The 17522-nt window shown below is 46.1% G+C and overlaps 1 protein-coding gene across 8 annotated transcripts in view; it reads left to right on the top strand.

The window, feature by feature from the left end:
• oxr1a (oxidation resistance 1a) overlaps positions 1-17522 on the top strand; it is a 111352-nt gene that overhangs the window by 80436 nt on the left and 13394 nt on the right. For 6 of the 8 annotated variants that reach the window (XM_060064758.1, XM_060064759.1, XM_060064756.1 and 3 more), the window contains 5 exons: positions 2632-2739; positions 4224-4337; positions 14440-14592; positions 14784-14968; positions 16278-16939. In XM_060064758.1, the coding sequence (XP_059920741.1) occupies positions 2632-2739; positions 4224-4337; positions 14440-14592; positions 14784-14968; positions 16278-16939 (1222 nt within the window). The remainder of the gene's footprint in view (positions 1-2631; positions 2740-4223; positions 4338-14439; positions 14593-14783; positions 14969-16277; positions 16940-17522) is intronic. The other 2 variants (XM_060064761.1, XM_060064762.1) reach the window with 1 other exon arrangement.

Genomic DNA, 17522 nt, shown 5'->3' with positions numbered 1-17522 from the left:
ACAGTCTTGCCTTTTCTTTTTCTGCAGTGTAGGGGAAACAAGTTCACAAGCAATTCAGATGAGTGTCTCTCAACTGAAGTATTGGAGGGTATTCTTACAGTATACAGTTGGATACCATTGGCTTAACAGCAGAGCACCAGTGTCTCAATGTTAGCATAATGAACATTGACGGGAGTCAGAGAACTGCCAGGTGCATAACAGGGTACACAGTTTCCCGGTGCTTTCTTAGCTACTGGAATTGTATGGCCATCATCCTTGGGCCATTTGCAAGCAATAAGTTTCAGTTGAGACTTGATGATTATCAAACAAATGCATTAAAGGATTAACTTGGACATGAAGTATAGCACGTTGTTAAGATTCCCATTAAAAGCTCTAAAAGCCAATCAATAACGACATTCAATAGACATTTGTTCTAGATGACACAAACTGGGAACAGAATGGTGACTAGTTAACTAAATGAAATGTAAAACAACTGTAGGAGATGAGTAGTATGTCAGGTGTTTTATTATTTTTCCGATCGAAAAATGAAAGGATATAATTCAATAGGAATTAATAATCTGATATTGTTTACCTCATATCTAAGAAGTTTGAATTATGAAATACCGGTTTTGTTTTCAATACTTTTTCTGTGTCTTTAATAGCGCATGCTTGTATCTGTGTCATTTTTTAATTTGTTTAATTTGTCATAAGCCCACTCCCCACCCCAAAATACACACTGGTGCTGTGTAAATAGAGCCGGACCCTGTCCTTTGGCAATCTGATGGGATGACGCATGAATGACACAGGGCCTGGATGCAGTCTTGCACTCGGCATGGTCACATGTATAAGCTGCTAATGACCAAAAACTGTATATCTATATATATATAGACATACCGTTATATGTAATCTTTGCACATGTAATAATTGATTCATGCTAGCGTGTCTGTTACTCCTGGTCCACGGGATCATATATCAGTCCTTAATGAGTTTATTAGATTTGTCTTCAGGGCGGAGTAGCATGTTAGGATATCATGGCACTTTTATTCATAGAGGAGTTGTGTTTTGATGTGATTTGGTTTTGAAAAATGATGCAATTAGCATTTAATCAAGCCAGCCTATTTAATCAGCCTGCAAATGTAGTTGAAGGCAGAAGGCTGTTGTGTAACAGACTTCGGACGAGTGTTTTGGAAGCGGCTCGAAAATCACAAAACACATACAGTATGAATTTATTTATTATTATTTGGATTCAATTTTTTTGTGAAGCCATGCTTACACTGCATTTTTTTCACATTTTATTCCTGTGCCAGTAATATTTCTTTCCACACACTAGACCTTTGTCCAGGCCTTTCTCCCCTCCTGTGTGAGGAAGGATACAGGAGGATGTTGGTTGATCTCACCTTGCCTCTATGAGGTTGCTCCTCAAGAATCCTGAATCAGGCTTTGTTTTGGTTGGCTCCTCGGGTCAGCTTTCAAGATCTATGCTTGATACAATATTTGTTATAAGTTTGATATTTTTTGAGGAAAAAGAAAAGTGTTTACCAACTGGACCATTTTTTCACATACTTGAATAAAGGATCCAGTTGGTACACACTTTTCTGTTCTTCTGAAAGTGTGTGTGTGTGTGTGTGTGTGTGTGTGTGTGTGTGTGTGTGTGTGTGTGTGTGTGTGTGTGTGTGTGTGTGTGTGTGTGTGTGTGTGTGTGTGTGTGTGTGTGTGTGTGTGTGTGTGTGTGTTAAACATTCCTCAGTGTCTTTGTGAGAAGAAACACTTGGTCACACGTAACAAGGCTCGATTGGATGTTCCATGACTGCTCCATTTAAACTCCCTCTCCTTGTCCCTCTTTATTAACGGTTAAGAGTCGGCACATATGCCAACGTCATCCCCTCCCCATCTGACATATTTGTAACACACAAAACGATTTTGAAATCTTCAAAATCTTTTAATAGGAAGGTTAAAAAACTAAAGATTTGACAGAGATGACGCTTTTGTGACAGCAGTTCATGAATACCTTAACCTTTTGTACAGCATAAAGCGACATAGACACACTGCTGTCTGTATGCTTACTGGTGGAGACATGGGATAACATGTGTGGCAACAGTGTAAAATCTATGCATGAGGAAGTGCTCCACCTAATGGTGTGCGCACACACACACACACACACACACACACACACACACACACACACACACACACACACACACTTACCTAACACCTTTGCTACCTTACCTCCCAACCAACATAACTCTGGTTATGTCGGTTCTTCTTTGTTGGGTCTACGGAATAGAAATGTAGAACCAGTCCAACGACAAACATGTCATTTGACTTGCTTCTCCATCTTCTGTTTCTTGGTGAAACCAATAGCTGTTTATGATGACCATGAGAATTTGTTACATTATGAAACAAGGCTGACAATAAAATCTGGGCTCTTTTCTCACAGCATCACACTCGGAGGAAGGGAGGGTGGGGAGGTCTGAAGCTAGTCATCTCTGTTGAACCATATCTGAAAAACACTGCTTTTTATTCGAAGAACCCATCACATTACAAACAGTGCAGCTGCGCTTCTTAACGGCAGGCGATTCTTCCACCCTCTCCTATCCTCACATGCAGCCTGCCGCCCCGACTCACCCCTTTCTCTCTCGTTTTGTGGTCCAGGTGGAATCCCGGGACACGCTGAACAGCATAGCGCTCAAGTTCGACAGCACACCCAATGAGCTGGTGCAGCTCAACAAGCTGTTCTCCAGGGCCGTGGTGCCTGGCCAGGTGTGGACCCGGGCCGTGCACCCCCACCACCACCCACCCACCAACATACAATGCACCACCCCTCCAATGGAACATGCCTCATTTATAAACGGCACAAATCCTGGCATTACATTTCATCGGTGGCCTAGAAAGGATTTTATCTTCAAAAGGATTTTTGGACGGATATATGTTGTTTTTTCCTTATCGCACATGCTCTTTGATGTCTGTAAAAAAAAAAAAATCGAAAGTAGTACATGAAAACTTTATTTCGGGGACAATGTTGATTCCCTCGATGGCTCGGGGTCAGACCGACATGTTACATGCAAGCACACATTCATTGGGAACTAACCATGCCTTGAACGCCCACAGGGTACCTGGGGCTAGGTCTCCATGCACACAATCATACGTTTATGGGCTATTATGTGGTTCAAATGTTGTGCAATTTAGATGTAGTCGAAAAGCTGGATGGATATGTCCTGTAGTTTATTATTCAATACACTGTATTTAAGAAGACATACTTCTCTTATTACTGTGAACTGTCTCACAGCTCCAGTCTGTCATGCTATATGTAGTATTTATGTACAGTTTATTGCAGTTTTCTTAGCTAGATTCTGATTGACTGAGTTAATTCAAACAAAAAACTTTGTTCATCATGTACTCTCTTCAGGAGAACATAAACATGCATTCAAACCTAGCCTCTTAAATACATTTTGGAACACTTTGATTTAGCTTGAAATGCCTGTTGGACTAACTGACTTGGAAGCTAATCTGCTAAGATCAGTGCCCCATGCACATGCCTTGATAGATCTCGCACTGTTGAGCGACAGCCAGATTTTAAAATTGAGAGACGGCAGGCATCCAACATAATATTTTCCTAGGAAATTTCTTGGCCTCTGAAAGAAAATGCAGATGGTGACAAGCCACTCTGGAGCCCAGCTCTCTGACTCTCTTTGGGCTCGGGGAAGGACAGACAAAGGCAACTTGAGATGTGTCCAAACAGTGGGCGGCTGGAGAGCACTTACCAAACCATCAGCCGTCTTCTGGTTTTCATGGCTGGGACTTGAGTGATCTGCACACTGCACTCCTGCACAACCACAACCACTAATTTATCCACCTTACTGTTGCACTCACAATCACAATGTGTATATATTTCCATATATATGTGTGTGAGTGTATATGTGTGTATTATTTATATCTATGTATGTACATGTATGTACATACATACCTACATACATCGAAGTGTATCTCTTTCCCCATATTAATTGTTGAAACCTTTCCATAACTATTTCATATAAAATAGATATGAAATTGTGTATATTATATGTGTATTTTCTGCACATGCGTGTAAGTGTTACATTTGATCCATGCATTTGTGTGTGCCTATCCTTTTTTCCCCATCCCCCTTTTGCATGCGTGCGTGCATGCATGCATACATGCATGCATGAGTGTTTGCACAGAGGCTTAGCCTGTGTAAATACGGACCGGTCTTTGTGTTCTGTGTGCAGGTTCTGTACGTCCCTGATCCAGAATACATCTCCAGTGTGGGAAGTTCCCCCTCCCTCAGTCCCATCAGCCCCTTGTCTCCCACCTCCTCTGAGGCTGACCTGGAGAAGGTGACGGTACGTTGACCCTCCCCCCAGCCCCAACCCCCCCTCACACCCGCCGACACAATTCTACACAGTCCAAGTTGAGGAGCACTTGCAAAATACAACTTGCCAATGACTTTGACCTATTGCTACACATAGTACTGTTTGATAGCATTCACATGCACACACACGCGCAGTAGAAGTGGTACATCTGGGTACCTGTTGCCCAGTCCAACAAAAAAAAAAAAGATGTTAGATTGATGGTTGATTCTGGAAGTCACGTTTTTGTGTCTTCAACATGCACACGTGTGAACCAGTTTGTGGGCATATTTTCCTGATGAGTGATTATAATGGGCAGCAACTACCCACATCTGCACACATACAGAGAAATGTGTCTCTTGCACACTCATCTCTCGCATACGCACGCGCACATACTGTTTGCAGAAACACTCACAGCCTGGCCTGCTTTTGTGACATCTCAAAGTCACGCCGATCATCAATTTAATGGCAACCACCTAGAAGGATGTGTCATAAAGGACACAGCAGGGGGAGAACTGTCTCATATAATCCAAGGATATGCCAGGGACAATGTCTAATATTGTCCAAGCAATGAGGGACACGGTTAAGGGATGCGGGGGGAACTGTAATATTGTCCAAGGCCAAGACAGGCTGTAATAGCATTTTGTTTTCTCTGTGTAGGACTCGTATTGTGGCCTTTGGCTTCCCAGGGCTAGATGTCAAGCAAATTGTTGCCTGCCATTTTCTGGCAGTGCAGTTATTGCTTCATCGGGTCTGTTAGGCCGAAAGGGGACTGTGTTAATGAGGTCTGTGATGAAGGACAATAACGGTGGTGGTGATCAAACCGTAACCAATATCATTTTTTTTCTAAATCATTTTGTGTGAACGTGCGTGCCACAAATGTAAACAACAGCAGTAGCACATTGGTCTTTGGTGTTAATGTTTTTTTTTTAAGTACTTGCATGTCATAATATATTCTGTCCATCAATTCCGTACAGACACACATTCATTCCTAAATGCAAAATGCTTTTGGGGAGAATTGGAAGGAAGATCTTTTGACGAGCTCTATTGGTAAGGTGTTTTAGTGAAGCCAGGACAGACTGGTTGGACCTCCCAGACCCCATGTTGCCCTGGCTCACAAGGCCGAGCAGCAAGTTTAGAGGGGCCCTCAGACCAGGGGACGGTTGCCTTGGCTGGTTGACGCCGCCGTTTGTCTATGAATGATGATTATGGCGAGGCAATAATTGTACAGCACTTTGAGTACCCACAGGTCTGAAAAGCGCCATTTAAATGCAGTACATTGACCATCTAACATGTTCATTATTTCTGCCACTGCAACTCAAGGTAAGTGCCCAGCCTCTTGTATAACCTATAGCTGGTTTGTTAAAGCAAGCAAGTAAGAAGGAGCGCGGCGTGGCTGGGAGTTTGCCTTGACAAAAGGTTGCTGCCGTTCCATGGAGTGAACGCTGCTGAGAAAGGTTGCAAGGCATTGATTCAGCAGCTCTAAAGATAGCCTGTTTTAAAGGGCTAATAGTGTTTGATCGTGGGACCGCGGTTGTTCTCGGGACAGAGTTGTGGGCTTAACTCAAGAGGAATAGTAGAATAACCATCCTTAAATAAAAGATTATTAAATCGTTCTCGTTAAGTATGAAGTATGTATGAAATTGTAGTAGTGATGGTATGAAAACAGTACAATTGCTGGCATAAATATGCAGAATAAATGTATGTATATATACACACCCCTCCCCTCCCAGCCCAGTGGCTCTCAAACCCCCCTTGCTGCAGGTCAACTCTTTTGCCGTCCGCATCCGAATGAGCCAATCAATAAGCACTGCAGGAACCTCTGTGGACCCCCCCCCCACAAGAAATACAGTCTGTTTGTACCCGCTGGCCCCTGTCTCCTTGGCAACGGACATCCGTGTTCTTTATTTTCTGTTGCCCCTACCGGAAAATGGCTGCTGCTGCCGACGACCTAACAGCCACCGCACATCCATCGAACCGGGGTCACCGCCGTCATGAACGGACTCCGGGGGGAGGCGCTCTCCCGCCTCTTTCCCTCCCCCCTCCCCCTCCTGCGTCCACCTGTAGTTCCCCCAGCGCGGCAGGGGCGGACCCAGAAGAAGGGCCTCCTTAGTTGACTTGACTTATCTATTTAGGTCAGGCCTGATGGAGGAACGAGAGCATATTGTGTCGGCCTCTCCACGGGGGGCGGATCAGAGAGAGAGAGAGAGAGAGAGGGAGAGAGACGGGTTGCGACTGCGGAGGAATTAAGCCTTTAAAAGTGATGGGGCGTCGGATATTTAGAGCAACTGGAAGCGCGGCGATGGCGGCGGCGGCAGCGACGCTTGCTCTCCACCAGACGTGAAGCGAGGCAGCAATTATTTCAGGCAGAGGAAGTGCACTGGAAAGGCAATGCAGATAGGGCCCGATGGCTCACTGAACGATGTCTCGGCTGCAAGATCTGGGTTTGTTTGGGAAATGGGTTTATTTTTTTGTTTTCTTACACCCGGCTGCTCTCTTTTCCCAATCCGTGTGTGTGTGTGTACGACTGTATGTGTGTTTGTGGGTGTCTGCAGCCTGTATTGCCAAGGGCTGTTTAAGCAGGAAGCAGGGGAAGCGGCTTCCAGGTGCTGTTTAATTCAAACGCCCAGGAAGAACCCTTCTAACAACTTATTCCTCCACAACCCTGCATTTTCTAATTACCAGACTATTTTGGTGCCATCATCCTATCAAAGAGGCCATCCGCTAATAGACGGGCCCAAGTACATATATATAGCGGCCAGGCAATAAAATAGGCTGTTGTCTTTGTCTGCTCTGTATACAGATGCATTTAATGCAGCAGCTGTTTAAATAGCCTATTACTGGATGTTCCCCTAGCCTAAAGAGTAACACTGGGAATTGCTGGTTCCCCATTAGTGTGATGAGCAATCGTACAAGAGCACTATTGTCGCGCCATAGATTTCCTATACCTAAGTAACGTTTTAAAAGGCTGCAATGTGCCCACCATCATTTGTAAGGAAATCACTTCACATCAGACGTTCATCCATCATGGTAGGGTGGTACCTGTGGAATACATAACATACTTGGTGGCACAGTCTCTGTGTTAATCTACACACCAACCTTAACCTTTTCTGTGTTGTTTTGTTTATTTTTGACTTGTTGGGTCTAAAAGAGGTCTGGGGTATGACATGTGTTCACGGCCCCCTCCCTTTCTTTCTTTCTTTCTTTCTTTCGTTCTTTCGTTCTTTCGTTCGTTCTTTCTTTCTTTCTTTCTTTCTTTCTTTCTTTCTTTCTTTCTTTCTTTCTTTCTTTCTTTCTTTCTTTCTTTCTTTCTTTCTCTCTCTCTCTTTCTCTCTCTTTCATTCATTCTTTCTCTCTTTCATTCATTCTTTCTCTCTTTCATTCATTCTTTCTCTCTTTCATTCATTCTTTCTCTCTTTCATTCTTTCTCTGACATATCTGTCTCACTGTGTATCCCTCTGTGGCATTTGCAGACAGGTTAATTTGCTTTCTATCACACACAGACACACACGTAGTCTTCACAAGCACATAGGAATAGATGGGGTACACATGCAGGTGCACACGCATGTTTGCTTTGGCACCGTCACGCTCACTCTGCCCACTGCTGACCTTCCCCCGTCACCTCCTGTTTTGGCATCCACACCTTTATCCTCTATTCTCTCCATTTCTCCCTCCTCTACTTCCTTCCTTCTACCGGGGTGGGATCTAAAATTAGCACTGGTGGAATGACGAGCACTCTTCATGAACTGGGACTGGATCCACTTATTAGGTACCACTAGTCTCCGGTTCCACGGCTATTTAGGGTGCGCTCCCCGCGATGCGCTTTAGTGGCTGCCGACACTGTTGCACCATCTCCGCTCGTGTTAGCGTTTAGACAAATGCGTCTTAAAAAGCACAAATTAATTCAATCGGCTCTTTGAGTGGACTGGGGAGAGTATTAGAGTTCCGGGACTTCTTCCCGGATTACCCATCCCCCCGTCTCCTGTTTGACATATAAAGTGCGTAACATTTTCTTTTCTTGTACATTTACGTTGAGTCATTTCGCTAACGTGGTTATCCAATATGATTTCCAAGTGAGGTTGGGAACGAAATCCATACCGAGCCAACTACCAATTAAAGTGCTGCTCGGCAAGTTTCCAAAAAATACCAGATATGAGTGCAGGAGAGCGGTAGGAACTGCAAACTAGGGTTCTTGTATTTTAATATGAGAATTATCAGGTCATTATGAGTCTGTACTGCAAACGTCTCAATATAATAAAAGGTTTGACGCAATAGAGTACTAAAGTGTGTCGTCACGTTTCCATAGCAACCGATTTTCGGTTCCACACAAACCAAATTAACAAAGGGAAATCCCATGCCACACGAACGTTTTATAGAAGAGGAACGATTTTTTTGCGAATTGATTTGCGAGTTTGCTTTACCAATGATGTGAGTAAAATTGAGATTGGGCCAATTTACCGTTACATTATAAACTTTGTCTTTCATGATAGCGCGAACTTTTCCTTTGAATACCCCAGGGGAATACATGAACGCCTCGACATGTTTCGGTTGGTAGTGATTTTCACCTCTTGAAATTTATTTATTTTCATTTTGAAAGAAACAACACAAGAAACAACGGAAAACACCATCTCTCGTTCGGTTGTTTAGAACTGAAAATCCGGTTGCCAGGACAACGTGACGTTTTCAGTTTAGTACTCCATGGAGCTCGTAAATACGCCCCTTCCGGTAGACCCCTCATGGGACCTCTGGGCGAGGAAAATTAGAATGGGAGTCAATGGAACGAAATTTATTATTTTCTGATCCCAGTCATTAAATCCCTTGGATTACACATATTTTGTTTGGGTCCAAATAATATTTTTTCACGTAAAGAGTTTGACCGTTTATTGTGCAATTGTTCAGTTAAAGGGTGTAGAGAAAACACAATGAGAGACTACACGTCTCGTATGTGACGTCACGCTCCCTGCAACTGGCGCGGACATGACCGACAATCTCCCCATCGGCATAACTGAAAATCTACACATTTCACCTCTTTCGATGCTGTTATCCTCCCCTTGGAAAAAAGCGGTGAGGTGGAGCAGAGAGATCGCCATGCCTGTACCAGAGTGGTGGTGACGTATATCATTCGCGTCGAGAGCAGAGAGGGGCTGTAGTTCACAAAGCGGCCTCACGCACAACCTAACATTATCAAGCTTCTTCTGATTTTTTTTTTGTTTTCTTTGCATGAAAAATTATAATTTATATCCACAAACAACATGTGTAATCGAGGGCATATCAGAACTGGGACCAGAAAATAATTACTTTCTCTCCAGAGGTCCCATGGGGGTCTCCCGGAAGGGGCGGACTTACGAGCTCTATGGAGCTCTTCGATTATCAGACGTCATGAAGTCACTCAACGTCCTGCTCCTGCTTCCTGAACGGTCAATGTCCACTTGGCGGCGCTGTGGAGTCGTATTTTGTGGTGGGATCTCACACTGTCACGGTCAAGGTCAAAGCACAGTGGCATCACTAATTCTCCTCCACCAGCCTTTTCTGTCAATATTCGAAGGGCAAGGAAAAAAAAAAAAGCCTGCACAGATATCAAAGCTAATTTAATAAACATTCTGCTATTGAATGTTATGCCATGCAGTTGACATTTCACCTCTCAGAAATGCCAGAATTAAACTTATGAGCTGTTTCGTTATGAGATTTCTCTCTCTCTCTCTCTCTCTCTCTCTCTCTCTCTCTCTCTCTCTCTCTCTCTCTCTCTCTCTCTCTCTCTCTCTCTCTCTCTCTCTCTCTCTCTCTCTCTCTCTCTCTCTCTCTCTCTCTCTCTCTCTCTCTCTCTCTCTCTCTCTCTCTCTCTCTCTCTCTCTCTCTCTCTCTCTCTCTCTCTCTCTCTCTCTTCTCCCCCCCCCCCCCTACTTTGATTCCAGCCACTGACTCCACAAGACTTCAGCTCTGGTCATTTGACTACATTGAAAGCAGCAAGTGTTTGACTTCAGTTTTTCCGTACGGACGATGTTTTGCACAGCCTCTAAATATAAACGATGCCCTTGGTCCTGCTCTTTCAATGGCTGTGGTTTGACTGGAGGAAATCCATTCAAGGTTCCGGTAGTTTTACAACACCCTGCGGTGTCGTCTTGTGCCACCGGGTTCAACCTTGATGTTCTAAATCATATGTTTGTGAATGAGAAGCGAGGGTATGTGCGGGCGGGGAGATCTGGAGCTTGGAGTGAATTTAAGTGTGTTCTGTGGGACAATGTTTAATGGCCTGCAGGGGGGAGTGAAACCTTCTGCTAAAGTATACAAGCAGCCTTTGTTTACGGTGCCTAAAATTTTATGACAGATTGGCAAATTGGAGGTTCCACTTCCTCATGTTGACCGATCATACTGTACACCTTATCCCTGCGCTTCCTAAACACAAGGGACGCTAACTCAACGCATAGATAAGGGTAGAACACGAAACCGGGCGGGAACTCAGAACTTCGCACCCTAAGTTCTGGAAAGCAAGGAGGTCCCTCCCTTCCTTGACGGAGCGAAAATGAATATCGTGACAAGAAATTGATGAACACCTTTTTCATTAAGTCGTATACACCACTATCTTCGGTCTTTGCAGGCTACTAAAGGTTATATAGGTACGCAACAGTACAGTAATGCACGGGAACTCACTGAGCCTAAACGAGGCTTTCGTGCCTGGAGTATCATAACGTTGGCATAAGTCCCCGTCGCTCCTAGTTGATTGAACGTGTTCATTTCAATATCAGACACAGTTGTCTTGAGATCAAGTGGTCTTGGTTGTCAACAGTTGACAGGCATGAACATGTCAACACATGGTGAACAGGTTGCCTGAAAACCGTTGGAGTCAGCAGGTTGGAATACCCACGTCTGGCACTAGTTCCCTTGTGAGCTCTGGGTAAATTGCAGACACCTGTGTGTGTGTGTGTGTGTGTGTGTGTGTGTGTGTGTGTGTGTGTGTGTGTGTGTGTGTGTGTGTGTGTGTGTGTGTGTGTGTGTGTGTGTGTGTGTGTGTGTGTGTGTGTGTGTGTGTGTGTGTGTGTGTGTGATTGGTGGTTGACACCCTTTTTCACTGTTAATTTTTCCCATGATAGGCCAGTGTTTAGTTCTTTCTATGAAAAATGAGTTATGTGGTGACTGCAAGACGATCGTCTATAGCAGGTGTGCATCTGTTTGTTTATGTGGATTCTATTTGCACATTATGTTAAGATGCACTGTGTCAAAATAATGTCTGCAACTAAATGAACATGTACGGGGGGCAGAGACAGAGAAATTGAGGCTTTTTGTTTTTTTTGTCACCTCCTACCTCGAAATACAAACGCACAAGAATACGAATGAACTGCGGCTGTGTTATTCCACTCGGACTCTAGTCTATTTTGGACGCAACAATTCAAACAAGTTATCTCCCGACGCCGCCAGGTGATTGGGGCTCAATGCTGTCCGACCAGTAATCCGCGTGAAAACAATCTCCCTTTTTTAATTTCTTTCAACACATTCAAAGGAGGTACCAGGAAGCGAAACCGAAGGCCAATATGCGGAACACTACCTGGTGCCGCCGCCGCTCTGGCTCCCCGACAGCAAAGGCTTGTTTTATTGGAGAAACCGATCGTTCGGCCCCCCTCATCCCAGAGCCGGCGCTCGTTGTGTCGACGTGGGTCAGGAGCCCCGGGCAGTGTTCGGTCGACTGTGCTGGGAGACGAGGACGAGGGAGGCGAACGTAGGCGCGCGCGTGTCAGCAGTGCAGCAGACGCTTTTTGGTTTTCTTTCTGGCTCCTACTCGTCTGGCGGCGCTTGACATTTGACAACATTCACGCAGCGCCGCACTTTTTTGGTTAGCTTTCTCTTTTTTTTGTTCAATTTCGCGCACTCTTTCTCTTCGCCTTCGTCAGGCCCCGCCACGCACACGCGCGCGCACATGCACACAGAGTATCTTCTGCTTATGTACCTCCAGGCTCTACTCCCTCATTTTCTTTTTCTCCGAAACACAAACACACATCACCCCACTCCCCCTCACCCAACTCCACCACTCACCTCCTCCTTTACCATCCAGAGAGCTCCTTCAGCCTGACCTGCTGTCGGTCTCTCAATCTCATTGAGGCTCACTCAGTGGGAAAAACAGTCTGCTGTTCTGCCCCAGTGACAGTCCCATCAGGCTGAACATCTGCCCAGCGACCACCGGTCCTTCTTACCCTGCAGTCAGTTATGCAGACACACATGACACCCCCAGTCAGTCCAGTCAGTCAGTGAGTCGGTCTTCCGCTGCACAGGCTCATAGATTGCATGGCAGGGAGCCACCGGTAGAAGCAGCTGGCCCACCATTCCTCGTGCTCAAAGCCCAGCAGTCGCGCCATCTGTGGCACATCGCCGTAGCGCTGTTGGCTTGGAGACAAAGGATCGCAGCAACAACAGAATTGAGAATATATTGTACCTGCCAGCATATAGGCCTGGTGGGGTGAGATCTTAGTTAGAGGGCTGCCTGGCTACGCAGTGCTCTCTATGGACTGATGGTGGACGACAAGGGCCGAACGATCATGATGGGAGACGATGATAGCTGCGTCTAACAAATGTTTTTATTCATGACAGAAAATGGGAATAGGTTGAAGTGTTTTTTTTTTTGTTATGTCTACAGTAGACTACGTTTTTCTTTACTGTAACCGGCTGGTATGGGAACACAGAATAATAAAGCTGTTGAAGGAGTGTCGAGCTGCCAGTTTGATGGCTTACTCTGTGCAGCCATTAAATTATGTTCAAGGTGGTGCACGCTTGTTCCTAGTGCATACAGTGTTGGGGGGGGGGGGGGGGGTTTGACAGATAAGAAGCTTTCAGATCCCTTCTGTGCACTAGTGTTTTAAAATAGGATTTTGGTTCATCGAGTAGGCTGGCTAACCTCACACAACCCCATTGGCAATGCATTGTGCCAATATTGGTTTAAGGATAATGCTTTAGGTGGTATTGAATATAAAACAAGATCTGAGGTTTCCCTTTTGACGGAGACAATATGCCATATTTGTATGGCTTATGAATTCATTCTCTATGGCCTCGTCAGTTTTCATTAAAACACTGCTAACCAGACAAGGAGAACATTATGCTTAACGCTCCGAAAGGGTATGATTATATTCTTGCTAATTGCCCCTATTAATCACAGACAATGATAGGTGAATTGATTCATTTTACATTAGCCCTCCTCTGAGCTGTGCTGTATGAAGTATCTGTGAAGACTGGCATCTACAGAATTCACGTGATCTCTGCTTTGTGTCTCTCGTGATGCAAACAATGTTGATTTGTTTTGCAATTTAAACCAAGTGCCAGGCATGCAAATTTGTCCCCTTTTGGCAAAAGTGGTGCTTAGTTCTCCAAAGTCGTCTGGGGGTTAACCCCTCTGTGGGTTGAGTTCACCATAGGGTGGTTATGCTGCTCTTCAAAAGTTTAAATCCCAATCCAGTAAAAAGAGAGGGTTAGGCTATGTAGAGAAGATTCCTCTAATGCGGATTGATTAAGATTTGCATTTACAGTTGTTTGTTGCACTGTATGGACCTAGTTGAAGCATGTTTTATGTATTCCCACACATAACCAGTTTTCACGCCAAAAGTTCAGATATTTCAAGTTTTAGCACTGTGGAGTTTCCTTTAAGCCTTTGTTTGTCTGGGATGGGTGTTTCCCTTGCTTTTCCTTTTTGCAATCTTCGGATTTTTGTAAAAGAACATTTCATAACTGAAGTAAACAAGCCTTGGGGTATAATCGAATTTGATGTTGCAATCACAAATATAACTGCTTCTGTCTCTCCTGGGGTGCCTTTGGCGATAAGTGCTAATCTTTCCCAGAGATACAAACAATGTCGCCCCCAACACCCAGTTTGTTACATTTATAATGCTTAAAATGCAAGGGCTTTCGTCATTGGCCCATTGGTTCAATCACCATTGAGTCACCTTTTATTGACCATTGTTTTTTTCTATAAACGGAGGAAATGTTCTAATTCATTCATTTATCTCACAGGTCAAGCTGATATCCCTGCCACTCCATTCCCAATGTACACATCAATTCTGCTTAGGTTTAGTTTTTCCCTTTCTTTGGCAACATCTGTGCTCGGTCTCTGTGTGTTCAGGACTCGGATGGCCCCCCCAGACCAGAAGGAGTCCACCCCCCAGTGTTCTCGGCCCTGCGCCACGGCCGGGTGGTGTCGTCTACCTCGGAGGAGGAGGAGGCCCTGACAGAGAAGTTCCTGAAGATCAACTGCAAGTACATCACAGATGGCAAGGTGAGCCACACACGCCGTATAGCGTCATCATCTCGATTGACTCCGCTTGGAATCAGCACCGCTCCTCGCCACAGCCCCCATGCTGTTATTTAACCCAATTTGTTCTGAATCTTCCAAACTATAATTATTCTTTTTTTGTCTGGCCCCCCTCCCAATCTGCGTGCTTCACCCATCATCCCGCCGCCCCCCAGGGCGCGGTGAACGGCGTGCTGCTGGTCACGCCCAACAACATCATGTTCGACCCCCAGCGTATGGACCCCCTGGTGCTGGCCCACGGCTGTGAGGAGTACGGCATCATGTGTCCCCTGGAGGAGGTGCAGTCAGCCGCCATCTTCAAGGAGATCACCGACGCCAAGATCAGGGACGGCGTGGTCGGGTAGGAAATCCGAAACATGCTTTTGATGTCCAAAGGGCCAAGCACACGGGGTGGGGAATTCGGTTCATATTTGTAGCGCAAACAATAAAAATGTAATCGTAGGACTATGATTTACGTGTCTATTTTGGATGCGAAGATTCTAAAACACTGCGTCTGTACTGGCACGGCCGTGGTGTTTTGACTCAGTGTGTCTTAAAGCACATAAGTAAGCTGAGTAAGCTCTCACAATAATGAACAACATGCAGTCAAATTATTTGACTGTTCACGGCAATGCCAAATCCCCCACCCTCCTCCCTTTCTATCAGTGTAGATAAAATATGATTTACAGTCTCATTCACATACATCACCTGTCTCTCTGTCCCTCTCTTTCTCTCTTTCTCTCTTTTCCCAATGCGCCGCACTCCATGATGTAAACACTTGAGCACGTCCGCAGATGACTGAGATTGCATCAGTGAACATCCAACAGATTAATACGTCTTCTTCCCCATGCCAAAATAAAATGCAAGTGGCAATTAGAGCCAGGGGTTAATGAAGTATGCTTTCAGCCTCCCACGTTGCAACTGCTCACCCATTTGGTTTTAAATGCGGTGCAGGGAACAGACACATTAGAGGCGTCTGTGAGACGCTCAACGTGTAAAGTTTTGAGTCATGCTAAATTTGTTCATGCCGTGTGTGTGTGTTTACGTGTGTATCCTAGTTGTATTAGTGTGTGTGCGCGTATGCATGTGTGTGTGTATTGTGTGTGTCTCATGCATTGTTGACTGGGCCAACAGGCTATTCCTATATTTAGGTGGAGCATTACCCCAGAGCAGCTATTGGAATAACAAGTGATTATTTTCTTTGTCAGACCCAGCTGTTTCCTCAGCTGCCTGCTATTCCCTTCACTTCTCTCTCCCTCTCTTAATCAGCAACGCTGTCCCTAATTTGAGCCTACTGTCTTCTCGCTCATGTCATCTTTTTCTCTACAGATGAATCAAAACGACATCCATTACATTGATTTTGGTTCAGTTTTTGCAGGTCTCACCGAATAACTCATATTGCACATTTCAATCTATTTACTTTTTTTTTAAGTTTATTTTATATATGCCGTTTGTTTTTCCTTACCTTTACACTATTTAGAATTTATTTATTGTTCATATTTCTTATTTTACTGAAGCTCATCTTCTCCTTATTGCACCTTGGGTCAGAGACAAACGCAATTTAGATTCCTTAGTAGTTTTAGTTAGTTAGTTTGTCTGGCACATACTTTTGAACTGACAATAAAGCTGACTTTGACTTTGACACCCACTCAACTCTCTGTCTCTCTCAGTGACCTGGAGCCGATGCCGGCGGAGAGACACCCCTCCCAGCTGACGGACGGCGAGGCGCCCCCCCGGGAGCCCAGGGCCAACGACAGCGGCGGCAGCACGGCGCCGCGCAGCACTGAGGGCTCCGTCTCCGAGGACGTTTTCACCGAGTCGGAGCTGTCGCCCATCCGCGAGGAGGAGCACCAGGCGTCCAGCGACGACCTCCGCCTGATGGACAAGTCCTCCGGCGCCTCCACCGAGTCGGTGCAGACCGTCACCCAGCTGGACGCCGGCCCCCCCTCTGCCTCCCGGGGCGGAGACGGGTCGGCCAGCGGGCCGGCGAAGGCTTCGGCCCCCGTGGAGGACGTTCCACCAAACACTGCAGCGGAACCCCGGGCCCGCTCTCCTACGGTGTCCAAGCAGCACAGCCTAGAGGGCACCGCAAGCACACCCGCCGCCTGCGCTGCGAGCGGCCCCACCAGCTCCACCAGCCAGGCACGGGGGAGCGGCGACGGCTCGTCGCGCCCCGGGTCCGAGAGCTCGGCCGAGCCCGGCGCCGGCGAGCCCCCAACCAGCCAAGAGGGAGCCTGCGGCGAGGGCGCCACGGACTCTGTGCAGCGGGCCGGGGAACACAAGGACACAGTGGAGCCCACGGAGAAGGAGGGCCCTCAGAGCGCCGCAGAGGGTAATTGCACTCTCGGCTCCGCCCACTTTTCAGTGGCTCAGAATGCACTGCACCATCACACAGGTCGCCCCTGATCAACGCTCACAGTAGTGGCCAGTAGTGCACTTTTTGTGTGTTCTTCCCACTCCTCTCGGTTGCATTTTAGGATGACTTGCTCCAACATCACAGCTCACCCATCGCCCAACAATGTCGACGTGTTCTCCGCCAACCTCCACAATCAAAGCCAAGCCCTGTCCGCCTTCCCCCGGCTCCGTCAGGATCACATCCCTCCTGCTGCTCCCTGATAACCTTTACCAATCTCCTTTGTGCCTCATCGCTAGCAATTGGCATCCTGAGAGGAAGGGAAACGGCAGCGTCTGTGTTGTCATCACTTTGTCAGTGCGAGGCGGGCTTTAAACGAAGGGTTTGTACGGCTCTTTGATGCCTTGCACCGCAGGTTGCAGCGTCGCGTGCCTACCTGCAGCCGATAAGCTAAAGCCTATCAAACGCCAGAAGGGTACAAATACACCTGCTACCAGATGAGGTGGGGGGAGGGGGAAGGTGTTGTATGCTAATGTTTAAACCCATCATCAAAACACCCACA

Source organism: Gadus macrocephalus, chromosome 11, assembly GCF_031168955.1.
Source record: "Gadus macrocephalus chromosome 11, ASM3116895v1".
NCBI lineage: Eukaryota > Metazoa > Chordata > Actinopteri > Gadiformes > Gadidae > Gadus > Gadus macrocephalus.
This window is presented reverse-complemented; position numbering and strand designations above follow the sequence as displayed.